The sequence below is a fragment of the Notamacropus eugenii genome, chromosome 5 (genome assembly GCF_028372415.1).
Source record: "Notamacropus eugenii isolate mMacEug1 chromosome 5, mMacEug1.pri_v2, whole genome shotgun sequence".
Classification (NCBI taxonomy): domain Eukaryota; kingdom Metazoa; phylum Chordata; class Mammalia; order Diprotodontia; family Macropodidae; genus Notamacropus; species Notamacropus eugenii.
The window spans coordinates 309,690,163-309,708,032 of NC_092876.1; the positions used below are offsets into that span (position 1 = coordinate 309,690,163).

Sequence of the window (17,870 nt, forward strand, 5' to 3'; positions counted from 1 at the left end):
ATTGTAACTGCCCAGGAGTGATAAAATGATTAGAATTTGGGGTGGCAGAGTAGAGGAATGGGATAGTTATGAAATATTTTTGTGGTGGTGTAGCTTACATTGCTGATATCAGGCTTCCATCAGTTCAACTATGGCTTTATCCAGATAATATCAGAATTGGTGTATTTAGTCTAGAGTCTCTCTCATGAGCTCTAGTCCCAAGGCCCAGCTGTATTTGACAATTTCTGTCTGCTTGTTCTGTAGGTGTCTTAAACTCAGCATTTCCAAATCAAAATTCATAACCTTTTTACCTTAACTCCCAAACTCTCCCTTCTCTGCCTAATTTTCCTATTTCCATTAAGTAAATCACCATCATTTGAAGACCATAGATTTGCAACCTAGGAATCATACTCATTTCTTCCCTTTCCTTCACTCTTCATAACCTGCACAGGCATCAAATAGCATAATGCTGATATAATTGAAGGAAAGGTTAATCAAATTTCAGGAAGAATTAGGAGGCAAAACTATTATAGTTGGAGATCTCAATGTTCATTTCCTCCAACCTAAACAAATTAATGAAAAATTCAACAGTAAAGAGTGACCCAAATTAAATTTGATTATATACTGCAACATCTAAACCTCATAAATGCAGAAATACCAAAGACATCCTTCAATTACTACAATGAAGTAAAAATTATGATCAGCAAAGATTATTTGAAGAAAATATTCAAACATATGGAAAGGAAAGAATTTAATCTTAGAACATGTTAGCAAAATGTCTGTAAATTTAATTCAACAAAATCTATCACATGCCTGTGATTTGCAGTTTTTTCTTTAGAACCTGATGCTCTCTCTCAGTCTGAGTACTGTATTATAAGACTAACTTTGCTTTTGTTTATTCAGTTTTTAATCTGCGACTCTATTTGAACTTCAAATGAGAAGCATAATAATATAACGGAAAGAATTCTGAACCTGTATTCAAACCCCTACTCTGACATTCACTGGGTGACCATGGGGGAGTTATTCTGAGTCTCAGCTTCCTCAGTGGTAAACATTACAGTGTTATAATGAACAAATGAAATAATAAGTGTAAAAGCTTAAGGTGCTGTATAATAAATTATTACTCAAAGAAGAGAAGGGTAAAGGGGAGTTAGGGTTAAGTGACTTGCCCAGGGTCACACGGATAGCAAGTGTCTGAAGCTGGATTTGAACTCAAGTCTTCCTGACTCCAAGGCCTGACTCCACTGCTCTATCTACTGTACCACCTAGCTATCCTAAGCAATTTCAAACATAATTAATCTTACTACTAATTTAATACTAACAGACTGTGTGCTACAGACTGTTTTTCTCTAGTATTCTGCACATATTACTTTGAGGAACTCCAAAATATAACAAGAGATGTGTAAATTCCACAGCTTTGTAAATTTCTAGAGGGCACAGTGATTTTTATTTTTGTCTTTGTATCCCTGGCACCTAGCATAATGCCTTGCATGTAAACCCTTGTTGAAATGAGCTGAATTCTTTAAAGTTTATCCTTTTGCTAAATCTGAAAAGAATGCAAATGAATTATTATATAAAAGATAGGATAATACACCAAAAAGAGAATATCTAAATTGCTTGGAACAATTGGGTAGTGATTTTCAGGGCATTCTAATTTGCCTCATAATAGCCATATTTAATATGATACTTGGCAGTTTACAAAATACTTTCTGTACAACCATGAAAGAAGTAGCAATAATAATAGATATTGAGATTTATAATTTATGGAGTGCATTTTGCCCAGCAGCTTTGTGACGTAGCTAGTGTAAGACCTATCCTTGTTTTACAGATAAAGAAACTGAGGCTGCAAGAGTTTGAGTGAATTGGCCAGTTTCATAGCTACTAAGCAAAGCTAGGACTTGTATATTAGTCTATTTAGTTCAGTCCATTGTACTAGGCTGTCTTTATTGTGTTTGTGTAAAATTTCAATCTTGTGGAATTTTCAGAAGTAGGGAAGTGGTTCTGGTATTACAGATGAAAAAAATTAAGCATTAAGTATTGTGATTTTAGATCACATGGCACAAAAGTAGTAAAAATAAAACCAGAACACGGGTCTTTTGATTAAAGCTTTAGTATTCTTTTCACTAGCTTTTACTTCTTTCTTTTGCAAACTTCAGAAGTGCTGGAAAAGGGAGATGAGGGTGGATGGAAGAGAAAGTTCACAGTCAATATTTCATTTATTTGCTTGAACAAAGAATCACATATGTGATTTCTTGTTTTGCTTAAAGTTATCTATTAGTAATTACATCTAGCACTTGATTCTCAATATTACTGAGATCCCAGGTTGTCATTTCCTTTCTTGTCCTGTGACTACTTGAACAAGTTAGAATGTGTCCGTTTGTAATTTATTGAAATAATCCACAGCTTGAATTAGTTTAAAAATACTTGACAAGTGTTTGTTTCAGTGAAATCACACTTCCAACATTAACATATTCCTATTAGTATGTAAGAAGAATGACTGTTTCTGTAACAAAACTAAAAAGAACCAAAATTTCTCTTGTTATGGAGGAGACTGGAAAGGAATATGAAGTCCCAGCTAAAATCCCACTTGCTACAGGAAGCCTTTCCATATCCTTTTTTAATACCAGTGCCTTCCTTCCTTTTGTATAGTCCCAACTGATCCTACTATAGATCTTCTGTACATAGCTGTTTACACGTTGTTTCCCCTATTAGGTTGTAAGCTAGTTGAGAGCAGGAACTGTCGTTTGCTTTTCTTTGGATGCCTAGAGCTGAGTACAGTGGCTGGTACATAATAGGCACTTAATACATGTTTGTTGATTGTGGATTGTGTTGCACGTTGTTAAAAGCAATAACCAATAGAACTCCTTTGACTGAAGACTGAGCTGCTTGGATTACTGTTGTTTAATAGATACTTATAAAGAAGATGAGTTTTTCCCATTGATAGATTGTCAATTATCACAATTCACTATACTAATATATTGCAGTACATCACTGCAATATATTAGATACATATTGCATATGTATTAGATATATGCAGTGTTGCATCTGTTTTTACAGAGTGAAAACCCAAATATAAAAGCTAAACACCTTGAACCATTTTAGAATTTTTTTTCTTTTATATCTCCACTTTTCTTACAGTCAAAAGTTATTATGTAATAGGGTGCATAATACCTTCTCTGTAACCTTTATAGCGCAGACAAATATTGTATAACATACTTTTAGAGTCCTATTTAACTCAAGTAAAATAATTAGTATTTCATCTTAAAATGCCCTAGCTACATGTTAACCAATATATAAATGAATGCTTGTCTGAAATTTCACTTAAGTTCAGAATATTTGTGTAGCAGACTATAGTAACTACACTACACCAGCATATAAAAATATACTCATTTAATTTATGATGGAGGGGATAGTTTCAGAAAAACCTGAAAAGACTTTAGGACATGATGCAAAGTGAGTGAGCAGAACCAGAACAGTTTATGCAATGACAAACTTTGTAGAGACAAACACTAATGAAAGCTTTACTTAATTTATAGTTATTTTCAGAAAATAAAATTCTGAATTTAATAAACACCAATAAAAGATTATTTCCATCAGTTTCAGAATTATCCTTCTTTGTCAGTTTCCCTCTGAACTTCTATTCCATTCTGTGTTTTTTTTTAAGATGCTTTAGGTTTTTTGGGGTCTTTTTTCTTTTCCTTTTTTTTTGGCAACACTCTTTCGAGCTCCCCCCTTTCTCTGCAAGTATCTTTCCACAAACAAAAATAGGAAAACACAGTGATTGTAACAAATAAGCATTGTCAGACAAAGCAAATCCAAATATATTCACTGTCCCCAAATGCATATTTTATACTTCATTTTGTGTCCATCACACCTCTCTTAGGAAGGTAGCAGCTAGATCAACTTATCAAAGGTTGATCGTTCATTCATTGCATTGCTCAGAATTCTTGTTTTTCCAAATTGTATTTGCTTTTACAATAAAAAAATTATTTCATTTTCAGCTCAGAATTCTCTCATTCCTACCTACTCCTTCTCTGTATTTGAGAAAGCAAGAAAAACCAAACCCTTAGAAATGTGTGTGTGTAGTCAAGCAGAACAAATTCCTGCATTAGCCCTATTTTCTCCATCCCTCAATATCCAAGTCATCTACAGCCATTTGAAAAAAAAAATGTTCTAAATCTTTATGTTAGCCATTCTAACTAAATTAAAAGCTGAAGTACAATGAAATGATTTATAGTATCCTTTTTATCCTTTTTTCCTTCCCATGCTTTGTACCAACTTGGTTGTAACTAACATTTATCCTTAAAGATAAAAACATTTCTTCAGTTGTTTTTACTGGGATGCTTGCTAGCATAATTTGTCAGCTCTTACTATGGTTTGAACTACACAGGCCAGGCAGTATTCTTGAGGAGTTCTTGGCTCTCCCAGCTGTGGACCTGAACTTAGCATTATAACCTCACAGTCCCTGACCTTACTGTCCAGTGCTCTGACCCAGGACAGCTTCTGAAACCATAGCATTCTATTGTCTTGAGCAACCCTATGACATTCTATTTTCTCCCATTCCCCATTGTCTGAGTTACCCATTTCTGGTGATGAGTATTAGGGGTCCTAGATTGTGAAACTTCTTTTTTTTTTTTTTTGAGGTTATTGTTTTTTATTTATTTATTTTTTTATTATTAAACTTTTAACATTTATTTTCACACAATTTTGGGTTACAAATTTTCTCCCCTTTTTTCCCCCTCCCCCCCCCCCCCCAGGCCCAAGCTTTCTAATTGCCCCTGTGACCTATCTGCTCTCTCTTCTATCCTCCCTCCCTGCCCTTGTCTCCGTCTTCTCTTTTGTCCTGTAGGACCAGATAGCTTTCTTGACCCCTTAACCTGTATTTCTTGTTACCCAGTGGTAAGAACATTACATTTGGTCCTAACACTTTGAGTTCCAACTTCTTTAGCTCCCTCCCTCTCCACCCCTTCCCCTTGGAAGACAGGCAGTTCAATATAGGCCATATCTGTTTAGTTTTGCAAATGATTTCCTTACTAGTTGTGTTGTATAGGACTAACTATATTTCCCTCCATCCTATCCTGTCCCCCATTACTTCTATTCTCTTATGATCCTTTCCCTCCCCATGAGTGTCAACCTCGGATTGCCCATGCCCTCCCCATGCCCTCCCCTCTATCCTCCCCCCCATCCTGCTTGTGCCCCTGTTCCCCACTCTCCTGTATTATGAGATAGGTTTTCCTATCAAAATGAGTGGGCATTATATTCTTTCCTTTAGTGGAATGTGATGAGAGTAGACCTCGTGTTTTTCTCTTGCCTCCCCTCTTTATCCTACCACTAATAAGTCTTTTGCTTGCCTCTTTTATGAGAGATAATTTGCCCCATATAACTTCTCCCTTTCTCCTCCCAATATTTCTCTCTCACTGCTTGATTTCGTTTTTTTTTTTTTGTTTTTTTTTTTTTTAGTATATGATCCCATCCTCTTCAATTCACTCTGTGCACTCTGTCTCTATGTATGTGTACGCGTGTGCATGTGTGTGTGTGTGTGTGTACTCCCACCCAGTGCCCAGATACTGAAGTGTTTCAAGAGTTATAAATATTGTCTTTCCATGTAGGAATGTAAACAGTTCAACTTTAGTAAGTCCCTTATGATTTCTCTTTGCTGTTCGCCTTTTCATGGTTCTCTTCATTCTTGTGTTAGAAAGTCAAATTTTCTTTCCAGCTCTGGTCTTTTCATCAGGAAAATTTGAAAGTCTTCTATTTCATTGAAAGACCATTTTTTCTCCTGAAGTATTATAGTCAGTTTTGCTGGGTAGGTGATTCTTGGCTTCAGTCCTAGTTCCTTTGACTTCTGGAATATCCTATTCCATTCCCTTCTATCCCTCAATGTAGAAGGTGCCAGGTCTTGTACTATCCTGATTGTATTTCCACAATACTTGAATTGTTTCTTTCTAGCTGCTTGCAATATTTTCTCTTTCACCTGGGAATTCTGGAATTTGGCCACAATGCTCCTAGGAGTTTCTCTTTTTGGATCTCTTTCATGCGGTGTTCTGCGGATTCCTTGAATATTTATTTTGCCTTCTGGTTCTAGAATCTCAGGGCAGTTTTCCTTGATAATTTCATGGAAGATGATGTCTAGGCTCTTCTTTTGATCATGGTTTTCAGGTAGTCCCAGAATTTTTACATTGTCTCTCCTGATTCTATTTTCCAGGTCAGTTGTTTTTCCAATAAGATATTTCACATTATCTTCCATTTTTCGAATCTACGCGGTATGTTCTGAGATATCTGTCTTTCTCGAAAAGTCCAAAGCTTCCATCTGTACCATTCCAGATTTGAAAGATCTATTTTCTTCAGTGAGCTTTTGAATCTCCTTTTCCATTTGGTTAATTCTGCTTTTGAAAGCATTCTTCTCCTCATTGGCCCCTTGCACCTCCCTTGCAAGCTGAGTTAGGCTAGTTCTCAAGGTGCCAGTTTCTTTAAGATTTTTTTGGTTCTCCTTTAGCAGGGAGCTGATCTGTTTTTCATGCTTCTCCCTTATCCCTCTCATTTCCCTTCCCAGTCTTTCCTCCACCTCTCTAACTTGATTTTCAAAATTCCTCTTGAGCTCTTCCATGGCCCGAGCCCATTGGGTGGGCTGGGACACAGAGTCCTCGATTTCTGTGTCTTTGCCTGATGGCAAGCCTTGTTCCTCCCCATCAGAAAGGAAGGGAGGAAGTGATTTTTCTCCGATAAAGTACCCTTCAATAGTTTTATTTCTTTTCCCTTTTCTTGGCATTTTCTCCCCCTAGTGGCCTGACCTCTGAATGTTCTCCTCACACCCACCTCGCCTCCTGGTCCTCCCAGCCAGCATTTGGGGACTGAGATTCAAATGCTGCTTCCTGCCTTAGGATTTTTGGCGGGGGCAGGGCTGTTATTCAGTGTGAGAATTAAGTTCAGGTGCTGAGGTCAGGGGCAGGGTCGCCTCTCTGGCTCAGTTCCCTCTGGGGGTTTATGCACAGACCTTCCACAATGGATCCAGGCTCCCGCTCTTTTGGGGAGCCCCCGTCCGCAGCTGCCTCTCAGCCCCCACCTCCCGGGGGGGCCCAAGCCTTGGGGGCACCTCACTGCCCTCTCAACCCGCCAAAGAGACTCTCTCACCTACCCCCATCAGTCACCTGTTGGTGGGGGGACCCGCGTGGCCGCTGGAGATCCCGTCCCGTAGCCCTCTCGGATCTTTTTCTCACGGTGTCGCTGCCACGGTATGGTTGCTCTCTGCTACCCGCCCTGGCGCCCAGTCCACGGCGTGAAGGACCCCCCGTGAGAGGTTTGCAGGTCTCTCCGGAACAGAAATCTCCCTCGCTCCAATATTCCGTGGTCTCTGGGTGCAGAATTCGCCCTGGATTAGTCCCCTCTGCTGTTCTGTGGTTTGTGGGTTCGGAGCTATGTGTATGTGCGTCTTTCTACTTCGCCATCTTGGCTCTGCCCCCAGATTGTGAAACTTCTAACCACAGAGAGCAAAGAGAAAGCACAGCTATAGAGTCTTCAGAAAGCCTTGCCATGTGTCTTTTGTTCAAGGGGAATTAAAATCTTGGCTTTTATGTGTCTGTTGAGCTCATTTATATTTTATTGTCCTTGGAAATATAAATTAATGCAGTACTGAATTTGACATTTTTTGTATTTCAGTATAAATGGACTTGTATTCAGTATAAATGGACTTGAAAGACTCTCTAGGAGCCTTATCTGAGGCATAAGGTTAAACACAAAGTATAGTGGCAGTCAGAGGCAAATAAAGACAGTGTATAGGGCTCTAGGCCTCATGTCAGGAAGACCCAGATTTAAATCCAGCTTTAGATTTACCAGATTAGATTCAGATAATCCAATTAACTAGATGTGTGACCCTAGGCAAGTCACTTTGAATCTATCTCAGTTTCCTCAACTGTCACAGCACTTGCCTCCCAGGGTGGTTGTGAGGACCCAATGAGATGATATTTGTAAAACATTTAACACTGTGCCTGGCACATAGTAGTTACTTAATGAATGCTTATTCCCTTCCTTCATTAATCTTGATTGCAAATTCAAAATGAATTCAAAATGAAAGGTTTTTTTAAAAACTTTTTTTTAAAACCTTGCTCTTTTAAAGCAGACTCTTTTCTGAGGATTGTTTTATTAATGTATTCCCAAAATGCAAATACTTTAACTTGAATCAAAACTAATCTCAAATCTTACAGGATTTACCCTGCAGAGAGCCTAAAGTACTGTCCTTTAAAAATATATCAGAAAAAAACCATAAAACTGAATGTAGTATAATTAAAATAGCTACTCTTGACCCAGAGGACCATTGTGGAAATTCACTTCCTTCTTTTCATTAAGGTGGAAGAGTATTCTGGTTGTGAAATGTAGTGCCAGTTGGGAAATAGCCAAATAAATTATATCATATAATGGAATGGGATACTGTTAAGCTGTAAGGAGTCAATTTAACAATATTTATTAAGATCAATTGGAGATGATCTTAGAAAGAAGGCATTAGCTTTAATGGGAACTGAGAAGGGCTTCTTCCAGAGAGTGGTATTTTAGCTGAGAGGTGAAGGTAGATGGGGAAGTCAGGAGCAGGAAGAGATTCCAGGCATAATGTGCCTGCTGTGTGCCATGCTGAGCCCTGGGGATACAAAGAAGTGCCAGAGACAGTCTCTATTCCAAGGAACTAACAATTTAAGGGGGAAAGACAACACATAAAAAGAAGCTGAAAAGTGTCAAAGAGGTGAGAATATTCGGTACAGGGGTGTGATGGAGTCCTGCAGCCACAGTAAGAAATAATCTGAGAGGGTGTGAGTTACTAAATTGAATTCATCTTGCAGAATGATGAGTTTTTGGAGATCATTCAATTCAGGTCAGTCAGATAAGAGATGATGAGGTGAATTCCCTGAATGCCCTGAGAAGAGCTCCTTGAAGCCCATCCTCCCACTCTTTCCAACCAGAGGGAGGGACAGAAGAGCCACAGAGGCAGAGGAGGGAGAGTAAAGTGTAAGAACACCGAAAAGGTAGGAAGGAAACAAAGTGTGAAGAAAGGGCTTTACAAAACAAACAGGGATTATCTGTTTGGTCCTGGATGTAATAGTGCACCACTGGAATTTATTTAATATGGTCTTGATATAGTCAAACCTGTACTTAGGGGAAGATCATTTTGATAGCTGAAAGGAAGGTAGACTGGAGTAAGGAAAGACTTAAGACAGGGAGACTATCCAGAAATGTATTGCAGTACTTCAGGCTTGAGTTAATGAAGGCCTGCCCTGAGGTAACAGTGATGTCAGAAGAGAGGAGGCTTTATGATATATATTGCAAAGGCAAAATGCACAGGATTTGGCAAAAGATTGTACTTATGGAGTGAGAGATATGGGAGTCAAGGAAACAGGCAGTTTTAGAGAAACCTGGGAATGCTTGTGTAAACTTTTATGAATAAAGACAAACAACTATGAAAGACTTAAAAACTCTGATCAATTCAGTGATTCCAGAGAACTGATTATGACCTGTACTTTCTGACAGATAAGTGAGGTATTAAAGATGTACATTTGTATTTGTGATGTATTCAAGGTGACATGGATTTTAAACAGATACCATGTGGAATTCTGTTTTGGTTTGGCTATGCTTATTTGTGACAAGCATTTTGTTTTTCTTTTAAATTGGAAACTAGAACGAAAAGAAGAGAAAATAAATGCTTGTTAACTGAAAAAAAATAAAAAAGGAATTGAGATTTAACAGTTTATTTTATGAGAACTCTGAGGACCTAGAGAGTTTTGACTATCATTCAGTCAAATGGTGACTGAGGAGAAGACAGAGGCAAAAGGTCTGAGACAATATACTTCCTAAGAAAACTGAGTTTAGCCTAGTTTATTTTGCAAAGAAACATGAATTCTTGGAAAGAGCTTTTAGTTGGTATCCTGAGAGAACTAACTAGTGAGACTCTTTTTCCAGAATTGAGAAGTTGGCAATTTTAATGATTAAGGTTGACTTTATGATCCTTCTTACAGCTGGGTAAATTGTTATTTTTGTCTTTGTCTTATTGTTTGTTATACTGTTAATAGTATACCAAGAAAAGAAAAAGAAATGGTCATTATACTGGTTTTGCTGAAATCCTTTTTTTTCTTTGTTATGTCACTGGGCAAGGAAAAGGGAGAGCTGGCTTATCTTATGTTCATAAATTAATGTGATATAAATGTAAAAGAAATCAGCAAAACTTTAAAATATACAATTTTTTTAAAAATTGAAGATACTTCACTTCCTTTTTATAAGGAGGTAAGATAGACCTGCCCAGGTAGTCACTATGCATCAAAGAAATTCATTCTGTAGGGCTGTGTTGCTTGGCCCTACCTTTAAGTTCTTGGTAGGACTTAACCTCCTTTTTAATTAAAGTCCCCCTCCCCCACCCCTCCACTGCTTTACCTCGTAGTTCTTCCCAAGTACACAGTGTCTTATCACCCTATTACACTTGACAGATTTCTTACATTGGTCCCAGAATAGGAACTACTATTAGAACTGGCCTATTTAGTGATACTATTTTAAATCTGGTATAATTCCCTTATTGTAATTTTTAGTTTGCCTATAAAACTCATCACTGACTAAAGCAGACACAGATCATTTTTTAAAAGTAAGCCGCAGAATGACTACGTGTTAAATGGAGAGACATTGCTTCTGTACAGATTACGCTGGTTTGTGAGTACCCTTTGAATATATATCTTAGAAACATAACTGGTAACATCTGCTGAGAAAAAAGGTTCATTTATTAGGGGGGCACATGTCAACATAACTGCTTAGGAGTTTAAGGCATGAAAAAGATGCGAATTTAATTGCTTTGTTGTATTATACTGCAAGTCAATGAAGGGTTTGTTCCTAGATTTCAGGTTAACTAATTAGTCATTAAATGTTGCTTTTTTTCTTTTTTTTTTTTGATAAATACTTATAATTTCATTAGTGTGAGAAACTTGAGATAGGTAACTCCTCTGTAGCTTATAGTTCTGATCTCTCAGTGCCTCAGACAGCTCTCAAAGTAACTTCCCAGTTGGTCATCACACAATCAGTATGTGTCAGATGCAGAATTTAAATCCAGGTCCTTCTCATCCAAGGTCATCTCTCTACCCACTGTATAACACTGTATCTCATTACTTTATATGCGTGAGTTTGGTAAGAGAGAAATAACTTTAAAATCATAAACTGCTCAGAAGGACCTTTGTTAGCATTATGGAGGCTGTCCTAGAAACTTAACTCTCTTCCTCAAAGACTTAGCTCCTTACTTCAATCACCAACACTTTGTAGAATCCTGTTTCACTCTGAGCAGTAGCCCAGACTTGCTAACCTTTACCTAAACAAATCAGGAATGCTCTCTAAAACCAGGGCAGAAGGTACAGTGTTCTGCTATATTGATTTGTCCACCTATTCCATAACTTGAGATCCTGTTCCATGTCATAGCCTGAACTGTTTAATTCCTTCTTCCTTATGCCTATCTTGAATCATAATCTATGCTTTCTACTGGATTCCATTCATCTCAATAGCCTTCTCCCTAGCTATTAATTCCTGTTCTACCTGTCTGTGCCCCTCACGTTGTTTAGAGCTAAACATAGACTAGATCAGTGGTGTCAAACTTAAACAGACACAAGGGCCATCAAACCATACATAAAGATCCCTGTGGGGGGCATATTGACTTAGAAAATCATAAATTAGCGTTATGTATGTTTCATTGTATTTCTATTTATTTAATTTACTTATTGTTTTACTTAATACTGCCTGATTACATTTTAATCTGTTTTGGCTGTGCTTGGGAGTGTTTGGGCCATGTGGGGCCTCCTAGCTGTGTTTGACACTTCTGCTCTGTATCATCCATTGTGACTCTCAGTATTATCTCCCAGATTAGCTTAATTCCCTTAAATTCTTACTTGATTCTACCCTGAGATAAACAGTACCTACATACCCAGTTTCTACACTAATTGTTCTTCCCTCTACCCCTCTAATTATGATCTCTGTCCTGCACATCACCAAATCATCCACCCACCAGCCTGGCCTCAGCCTTGCTTTTTGTCCTGGACTCTTTTGACCTGTCTTGATCTATAGCTTCCCATTACTAGTGCTGACTGTATTCCATGAATGTTTCTATGGGTTCCAACTGAAATTATTTGAGTTAATCATGCCAACACACACTGCAGCATGAGCTCACAGTCCAGTAAGCCAATGAAATTTAGCCTAATAATCTCCACAGGAAAAAGTAAGGGAATAGAGAATGACTGTCTGGACTCTAACATGCCTTTAGATGGATATTCTAAAGCTTAGGAATTTGATCCAGCTTATGCTGATGGGCATTGAACTGGGCCTAGAAATGCAAAAAGTGAAGGGTTAAATTCTGTTTGGAAAATTATATGGTGCTTCAAACCATCCCATGCTGGTCAAACATCTATTTTTTTTAACATCATTATTTTACTCATTTTTTATGGCTGTTAATCATAAATGCCACAATTTCTGAAGAATTAATGTCATGGGTGACTCAAAAGAGCATTGGAAACATATGGTAGGTTCAAATAAGTTATAGCCTGTTACAAAAAAGTAATTGAAAATAAAACATTGCATAAAAGAGATTACCCAAGGAATTATGATCATGATTTAGAGGAAGGATAGGGACTGATAAATGGACAGCCTGAGTGCAGCACTGGTACATACACATGTATTTTTTTTAACTTAAAATTTTTTTAATTGGTTTTTTTCCTCTGTTTTCTTTTCTTTTTTACTGTTTATTTATTTTTAGTTTTTAACATGCCCTCTCTTCTATCGTACCCCTCCCTTCCCTTATCCTCATCTTCTCTCTTTTCTTTTAGGGCAAGATTGATTTCTGTACCGCATTACCTGTATTTCTTATTTCCCAGTTGTATGCAAAAACAATTCTCAACATTCATTCCTAAAATTTTGAGTTCCAACTTATCTCCCTTCCTCCCTCCCCACCCATCCCCACTGAAAAGGCAAGCAACTCAATATAGGTTATATATTGTAGTTCTGCAAGATTTACATAATAGTCATGTTGTGTAAGAATTACTATATTTCCCTCCATCTTATCCTGCCCCCCATTTGTTCTATGTCTCTCTTTTGATTTTGTCCCTCCCCAAAAGTATTTACTTCTAATTACTCCCTCCTCCCATTTGCCCTCCCTTCTTTTATCCCCCCCTACCCTGCTTGTCCCCTTCTCCCCTACTTTCCTGTAGCATAAGATAGATTTTCATACCAAATTGAGTGAGCATGTTATTCCCTCTTTAAGCTAAATATGAAGAGAGTAAGCTTCACTTTTTCCCTCTCACCTCCTCCCTTTTCTCCTTCATTGAAAAAGTTTCTTCTTGCATCTTTTATGAGAGATAATTTGCCCCATTCCATTTCTCCTTTTCTCCTCCCACTATATTCCTCTCTTACCCCTAAAGAGTTAGAAATATTATCTTCCCATGTAGTAATGTAAACAATTCAACTTTAGAAACTCCCTTATGATTTCTCTTTCCTGTTTACCTTTTCATGCTTCTCTTCATTCTTGTGTTTGAAAGTCAAATTTTCTTTTCAGCTCTGGTTTTTTCATCAAGAATGCTTGAAAACCCTCTATTTCATTGAATGACCATTTTTTTCCCCTGAAGTATTATACTCAGTTTTGCTGGGTAGGTGATTCTTGCTTTTAATCTTAGTTCTTTTGACTTCTGAAATATCGTATTCCAAGCCCTTCAATCCCTTAATGTAGAAGCTGCTGGATCTTGTATTATGCTGATTGTATTTCCACAGTACTCAAATTGCTTCTTTCTAGCTGCTTGCAATATTTTCTCCTTGACCTGGGAACTCTGGAATTTGGCTGTAATATTCCTAGGAATTTCTCTTTTCAGATATCTTTCAGGAGGTGACTGCTGAATTCTATCAGTATTTATTTTGCCCTCTGGATCTAGGATATCAGGGCAGTTTTCCTTTATAATTTTATGAAAGATGATGTCTAGGCTCTTTTTTTGATCATGGCTTTCAGGTAGTCCCATAATTTTTAAATTGTCTCTTCTGGATCTGTTTTCCAGGTCAGTTGTTTTTTCAATGAGATATTTCACATTATCTTCCATTTTTTCATTCTTTTGGTTTTGCTTTGTAATTTCTTGGTTTCTCATAAAGTCATTAGCTTCCATCTGTTCCATTCTAATTTTTAAAGAACTATTTTCTTCAGTGAGCTTTTGAATCTCCTTTTCTGTTTGGCTAATTCTGCTTTTGAAAGCATTCTTCTCCTCATTGGCTTTTTGGACCTCTTTTGCCAGTTGAGTTTGTCTATTTTTCAAGGTGTTATTTTCTTCAGCATTTTTTTGGGTCTCCTTTAGCAAGCTGTTGACTCATTTTTCAAGCTCTTCCATGGCCTGAGACCATTGCATATTTATTTTGGAGGTACTGGATGCAGAAGCCTTGACTTCCTCTGACAGTATGCATTGTTCTTCCTCATCTGAAAGGATGGAAGAAAATACCTATTCACCAAGAAAATAACCTTCTGTAGTCTCATTTTTTTTTTCCCTGTTTTTGGGCATTTTTCCCAGCCAGCTACTTGACTTTTGAATCCTTTGTCAAGAGGAGGGTATACTCTGGGGACTTGAAAGTTCTCAGTTCCTCTAAGGTGGCACAATTAAGGGAGAAGAGTTTACTTCTCTCTTGGCCTGTGCACTGGTCTGGGAGTAACCAAAAACTTTTCTGCCCAGAATCTGTGAGTGGTAGAATTCCCTTTCCACAACCACCTTCAGCTCTGCCAGTGCCCTTCCTCCTCACCCCAGGGCCCAGCTCAGGGCTGAAATTCAGATCAGCTGCTCAGTTCCCCAGGGGCTTTTTAGTTGGAGGTCTCCAACAATGGAGGCTGCTGCTGCAGTGGCTTTTGCTGACAGAGCCAGACTGCATTCCCTTTCCCAGATGTAAAAGCCTTCTCACTGACCTTTGAAGCTTTCTTTGGCATTTGTGGGTTGAGGGAATCTGAGAACCGCTGCTGCTGCTGGGGATTCCGCCCCCGAGGCCTGTTCTGGTCCTGTTCCTGCTGGTGCTGAGTGGCCGGGGCTGGGCTGGCCTCCATGGGCTGCACTCAGTTCCGTACCCTGTGCAATAGACCTTTCCTGTTAGTTTTTCAGGCTACCTTGGGCTGGAAATCTCTTTCACTCTGTCATTTTGTAGCTTCTGCTGCTCTAGAATTTGTTTAGAGTCATTTTTTACAGGTATTTTATGGGCTGTGGGGAAGAGCTAGAGTGTGTGCGTCTTTCTACTCCACCCTCTTGGCTCTGTCCTCTTCTCCATTTTCTTGTTACTACATAAATTGTTCTGCTTCTGTTCACTTTGCTTCATTTCAAAGAAACCTTCCAAAGTTTCTCTGAGCCCATTCCTTTTGTCATTTCTTATTATAGCATGATGGTATCCTAGCAAATTCATACACTATAATTTGTTCCGCCATTTCTCATTTGATAAGTAACCTCTTAGTTTCCAATTCTTTGCAGCAAGAAAAATAACTGCTATAACTATGTTTGTACATTTGGGCCCTTCTGTCTAGGCAGCTAAGTTGCACAGTGGATTGGGTGCTTAGCCTAGAGTTCAGTCCCAGCCTTGAACATTTACTACATGAGTGACCCTGGGTAGGTCACTTTGAACCTGTTTGCCTTAGTTTCTCCCACTGTAAAATAGGGATTATGATAGCACCTACCTCACAGGGTTGTTGTGAGGCTCCAATGAGATATTTGTAACGTACTTAGAACTAACTATTTCTGACACTTATTAGACATATGATAATTGTTTGTTCTTTTCTCTTTCTTTGGTAATTTTGGAATAGCATCTATGTAATGTTAAAACATACAGAAAAAGGCTTTCATATTGGCCACCTGTCATGGAGTGATGGGTTTATGTGAATAAGGGAATGATTGATGGGGGTACTAAAAAAAATTACCCAGAATGAGAAGCTATGGATTGTTTGCACCTTAGGAGGAAATGCCTCCGTCAGTGACCTTATGGATCTGTTGAAGTATTGGTGCAGAATAGTTCCTGCCCATCTCCTCTCCAGCAAAGCCTCTCCCTGGGAGTGGCCACCACCATAGAGAAAGCACAAAGAGTCTATACATGCCGGGCTTGGTTGAAGTTGTATTTAAACTATGACAAAGAGCAAAAATTGGGTTACTTGGGACCAGTAGTCATATTGAGTTTATGATATAATAGAACACAAGATATAAGGACAAAAGATGTTTTAAGACCTGACTCAGCCAGTTAGTGGCCATTTGATTGTGGAAAAGCCACTTAACTAATCTGAGTCTGTTTCTTTATTCTTAAAATTAGAATTGGAAATTATGCTTTCTACTACCTACCTCTGTGTTGGGAGTAAAACTCTTTGTAAGGATCCAGGTACTAGCCACATGTTAGCTTTTTTAATTTAATTTTCTTTAATGAATGTGCTTTGTTATTTCAGAGCCTGAGATAACTATCTCCCTTTCTCCCTGTTCAAACTTTTTTTCCCACCTGTTTTCTCTTGCCCATCTTGAATTCTTGATCCCTCAAATATACTTTCTTGCTTGTATCTCTTCTCTAGATATCTTTCTTATTGAACTAAGATATTCTTGACAAGTCTTCTGTCTGTGTTCCTTGTTTGGATTCAGTCTCTGAAACCCTGGACCCATCTACTCAACGCTCAACCTTACCTGTGTTGGCTAATTTGGCCTGTTATGCTAGACCTTGACCTTGACTCTGACCTCAGAATTCTTGATTATTGTCCTTCCCTTTTGTTGCAAACTGGCTCCCCACAGCACTAAGAATTAAGTAGAAGAGAGTAGAAAGTAGTTCAGAAGGGAACCCAGAGAAGCTGGGAAATTTACTATGCTATCAAATTAATATATACATTTTTAAAACTACATAGTAGGAGTTCACAATTTCATATATTCTTTTATATATATTAAATTTCTTATTTTTGTCAATTAAGTTCATAATAAAAATTTTAATTTTGAAATGTGAAGAAAAAATGAAGGAAGATAAATCATTGGAGCAGAAAAAAAAGAAAAGCAGCCTAAGGGTTTTTTTTCCACTAACTCTAAAATGAAATATTTTACCTTAAGATTTTTTCCCTAAAAATTTATTTTTATACATATTTAATTTGTATGTAAATTAATATGTAGAAGTCAGAACTTAATCAACAATGGAGCTGATTAGATTTTTATTATATAAAGGTAAAAGTTAATTTAGATAGTGACGAATTATTATCTCAAAGCCATCTCTATTAAACAGTGTGTAAATATGTCGGTTGTTTGGCTCTCTTTTTTAACTTAATGCTTCTACTAAGTCTGTTTTCAGAGAATTGTCTTCTCTCTCCCATTTTTCTCTTCTGTACTCTAGATCTCAAGAGACTTCTGAAGATGGGCAGCCTCCTGCATTACCACCTAAACAATCTAAGAAGAATAGTTGGAACCAGATTCATTTCTCACATTCCCAGCAAGACCTGGACAACCATATCAATGAAGCATTTGATGTTTCTGCTTCACCTGAAAAATCTACAGTCAGTTATTGCTTGACATGTATTAATTTTATATTTTTATGGACTTACAAATGTGTGGCATATTTTTCAAATGGATCTGATCATAGTATTGCCATTTTCCCACCATCTTACAGTGCAGCCAAATTCTGGAAAGCCCTATTTATTGGTCCTATTTGATGCCTGCTATGTAGAATGTTCCTAGTAATTGCAGCAGCATTATAAATCAGGCAGCAAACATTGAGCACTTTCTGTGTGCCAGGTACTAAGGCAAAAAAATGATCCAGGAACTTAAAATCTAATAGGCAAGGCAGCATACTTATATAATATGTAAAGTGAAATGGAAGGTAATCTCAGAAGAGAAGGGAGGGGGCTTAGCAGTAGGGGAGACTGGGAAAGGCCT

General features: G+C 37.8%; 1 protein-coding gene across 7 annotated transcripts in view; it reads left to right on the plus strand.

Annotated features, from left to right (window-relative positions):
* PTPN4 (protein tyrosine phosphatase non-receptor type 4) overlaps nt 1-17,870 on the plus strand; it is a 229,992-nt gene that overhangs the window by 182,036 nt on the left and 30,086 nt on the right. For all 7 annotated transcript variants that reach the window (XM_072613348.1, XM_072613351.1, XM_072613349.1 and 4 more), the window contains one exon: nt 17,332-17,491. In XM_072613348.1, the coding sequence (XP_072469449.1) occupies nt 17,332-17,491 (160 nt within the window). The remainder of the gene's footprint in view (nt 1-17,331; nt 17,492-17,870) is intronic.